Source organism: Cavia porcellus, unplaced genomic scaffold, assembly GCF_034190915.1.
Source record: "Cavia porcellus strain 051 isolate PalLab524CR breed Dunkin Hartley unplaced genomic scaffold, mCavPor4.1 scaffold_5, whole genome shotgun sequence".
In the NCBI taxonomy this organism is placed as follows: Eukaryota; Metazoa; Chordata; class Mammalia; order Rodentia; family Caviidae; genus Cavia; species Cavia porcellus.
Window position 1 is genome coordinate 36528853 of NW_026947488.1, and position 3735 is coordinate 36532587.

Sequence of the window (3735 nt, forward strand, 5' to 3'; positions counted from 1 at the left end):
TGGGCAGAAGTACAGGGAGCAGCTGGGGGCCTCCTCCCTTGGACAGCAGCCTGCACGGAGCATCCACCTCGCAGTCTCCCCGCTCAGACGCACGGGTTCTTAAAGGAGGGCCCGAAGACACAGGGTCCCCTGCTTCACTCCATCAAGCCTAAAAGGACAGTGAGGAAAGGAGGGCAGGGGTCCCACAGAGCTCCTCTGCCCTGATACACACACTCGATTCACAGAGCAGTCTGTCCCAGAAACAGGTCACGCTCACTAAAAATCACGTTTTCTGAGATCCTTTTTCTAACAAGATCTTCTTTCTTTCTGCTTCAAGTTGCTCAGTCAAAATAATCTGCTCGCCTAAAAGACGAATGTTTTCCTTTTTCCGGTTTTGCCTCTCAATGTCTCGGATCACTCCGTCACGAAGTCTCTAAAAGCGTAAGAAACAGATTTCAGTAACGCCCTGAGCAGGTGGTTCCCATCCTGTGCCATTCAACTCCAAATACCAGCACTACCAAAATACACTTCAGATGCCCGGATTCCAAATACCCGATTACTATTTCAACTCTCTGTCCAAATGTGAAATGTAATAAAGAAACCAGAAGGCAAATGTGGTTGTGTGCTATGTTATCACCGAGATGACTTCTTAGCACAGCTTAAGAAATTCCTGAACATGGAATATAGAAAACATCACAGGAAATAACAAAAAGGAAAAAAAAAAAAAAAAACTGGCCCTACATTGAATTTCAAAACCTTTAACTGCTGGTGCACAGCTGCAGGCCCAATACTTTGGGAGGTTGAGGGAGGAGGATCAAAAGTTCCAGTCCTGCCATGGCAACCTGATGAAACTCTATCCCTAAGAAACAGGGACACAGTGAAGGATTTGGCTTTGATCCACATTGCTGCATGTGGCAGCAGCACAGGTATGTGTGTGTAAAAATACTATAGTAAAACTGTGAACTATTTTCCTGTTAGCAGTTACCGGAGATGAATAAACATCAACTGTAGGCACGATGGTGCACACCTGTAATCCCAGCAACCTGGGAGGCTGAGGCAGGAAAATCACAAGTTTGAGCCCAGCTTGAACAATTTAGTGATTTAGCAGAACTCTGTTTGAAGATATAACAAAACAGGCTGGAGGAACCAAGATATATCCTTTTTTTTTTTTTTTTTTTTAAATCAGTATCAGGGATTGAACTCCCCACCGTGCTCTTGCAAGGCAGGTGCTTATGCCACTGAGCTAAATCCCCAGCCCCAGGACATATCATCTATAGGTGCAAATTCCTTATGATGAATGTGATCAGTGTATACCTAAATTGTACCAATAAACTTAATTAGAAAAAATAAAGTAAAAAGGGCTGGGGATGTAGCTCAGTATGATAGCCTTCAGTTCAATCCCTAGTGTGCAAAATAACAACTATTAAATAATAAAGATAGAGTGCATGGCAGGAAAAAATTACCGAAATCTTAAAAACTATTAAGAATACAAGAAAATAAGCCAGAAAATAAGTCAGGAATGGTGGCACACACCTGTAATCCCAGCACTCAGGAAGCTAAGGCAGGAGGATCACTCCTGAGTTCGAGGCCACCTAGGCTACAAAATAAGTTCAAAGCCTGGCTGAACTACATAGCAAGACCCTGCCTTAACAACAACAAAAATTACAAACAAGCCAGGCATGGTGGCTCATGCCTATAATCCCAGCACTCAGGAGGCTGAAGCAGAAGGATCATTGCGAGTTCGAAACCAGCCTGGGCTACAAAGTGAGGTCAAGGACAGCCTGAACTGCACAGAGATACCCTATCTAAAAAAAAAAAAAAAAATTTACAAACAAAACTCACTGATCAGTCACAAACAGAACATGAGACTACTAGTAGCAGAGGGAAAATATGACCCATCAAATTATCTTGACAGGCACTATAAGACGGAAGTTCAGAACAGTGGCCTGATAATGAGAAATACCAACTCAGTCTTTAGGGGTAACTGACATGTTATCTTTCACAGAATTAAGCTTTTAACAACAGCCTCAGCAGGCAGAATTAATGGGGGTGGGCCCTGAGGTCTGGGTATGTTTGCTTTAAAACTTTTTAATATTTTTTTTGTGTGTGTGTGTGTGGAACCATCCTAAGTTGAGATCCATCTGTACTTGGTTTCTTTAGGGTTGGATGGGCTAAAAGGGAGGTAAACAAAGAGCTTACCACTGTGCCTGGTGGGTGGCAGCCAGTCAGGAAATAATGGTCATTAAAAGATTTTGTGCCATCTTTCAAACCTCTGGACACTCGTGGTGCCAATCTCATCCCACCTTTTGCTTTTGGGAAAGGAAGTCCCTAAGGAAGGTCTACAGGTGACATAAACGCTGGTTACACTAGTCAACCTTTTCTTCATTTCCAATCACCAAACTACTAAACCTTTCTGTTTTCTATTTTCCCAGTCTCTAACAGTGATTCCCAACCCTGACTATGTGCGCATCCTCTAGGATTTGGATACAGATCCACACCACATGGAGCCCCCATACTCAACACATCTTAGTTTAATGGGAGGCGTCTTAGTCACACTGTTGCAAACTTCGCAGGACACAGGATTTGGAGCCAGGGCTCTTCACACAACTCCAGTCCACCCCTACCAAAATCACTGACTTTAGAACTGCGCCCAAATCCGCTCTCTACTTCAAGCTTCCGCGGGACTAGGACCTCCTCCTCCTCCTCCTTTAGGCAGGGAATCTTCCTCCATTCCTAAAACTGAACCCCCTCAAATCTCTCATTCTTTTTTTTTTTTTTTTTAAGTCTTTTTCCTTTTTATCGGTACCGGGGATCAAACTCACGACTGCCTGCTTGCAAGGCAGGCGATTATGTCGCTGAGCTAAATCCCCAGCCCAAAATCTCTCATTCTTGCTCTTGATCCTAACTTCAAATCTCTGGTCTCAGCTTGCTCTCGACTCCTCCCATTCATTATTTTCCCTCTTCCGCAAACCAGGTTCAACCCCTACACCTGAGGAGGTGTCCCGTCGCGGCTCGAGGACGACACGCTCTCTACACTACCACTGCCGCGGGCTACAGGCGCAGGGCGGCCCCGGTCCCATTCCCGTACCGACTCCCAGGCTGCCCCGCGCCAGCCGCTCACGCCCGGCCCCACACGCCGCCGGGCTCGACGGAGAACGCGGGCTCGGGGCGCACGGTTGGACGCCGATCGCCAAGAAAAGCATATTTCCGCAAACACGAGTGCCCTGGGGCAAACCTTGAACGGAACCCTGACCCTCCAGAACCTGCGACCTGTACGGTGCAGGAGCCGACAGCGACCTCTGCCAAGGACCCCGGCTGCAGCGAGGGCTGCGAGCAGCGGACCCGGAATTCGGGGCGGGGGCCCTGACACAACGCATCCCGGAACCCCGCTCTACTTCACAGGAGACCGAACCCCGAGAACGCGCTCAGGGCCGGGAAAGACCCACGGGACCTCAGGCCCAGGCCCGACGAGGGCGGGCCCGGCGGGGGCAGCCATGCGCCACAGACCTGCCGGTCCTGCCGCTGCCTGAGGTGCACGCCAGCCACTGTGGCCGCGGTGAGCAGCACGGACAGGCCCAGCGCCACCTTGGAGGCCCGCGACATCCCGCGCCACCACGTCCCCACCTGCCGAGGTCATGGAGCATGCGCAAATGCCGCCAGGCGGGACCCTTCGAGCGCAGAGCCCTCGAGCCACAGACGCGCCAAGTGCGAGCAATCGAGAGCCGAACACCGAACGCCCTGCCTATTCCACAGGCA

General features: G+C 49.2%; 1 protein-coding gene across 1 annotated transcript; it reads right to left on the bottom strand.

Annotated features, from left to right (window-relative positions):
• Window positions 1–223: 223 nt before the first annotated feature.
• LOC100726589 (protein PET117 homolog, mitochondrial) lies at window positions 224–3646 on the bottom strand. Its single transcript, XM_003476510.5, has 2 exons — window positions 3487–3646; window positions 224–412 (listed from the first exon to the last, which is right to left on the bottom strand). Exons 1-2 carry the CDS (start codon window positions 3580–3582, stop codon window positions 263–265), a joined length of 246 nt encoding a protein of 81 aa, XP_003476558.1. The 5' UTR covers window positions 3583–3646; the 3' UTR covers window positions 224–262.
• Between the last annotated feature and the right edge of the window lie 89 nt (window positions 3647–3735).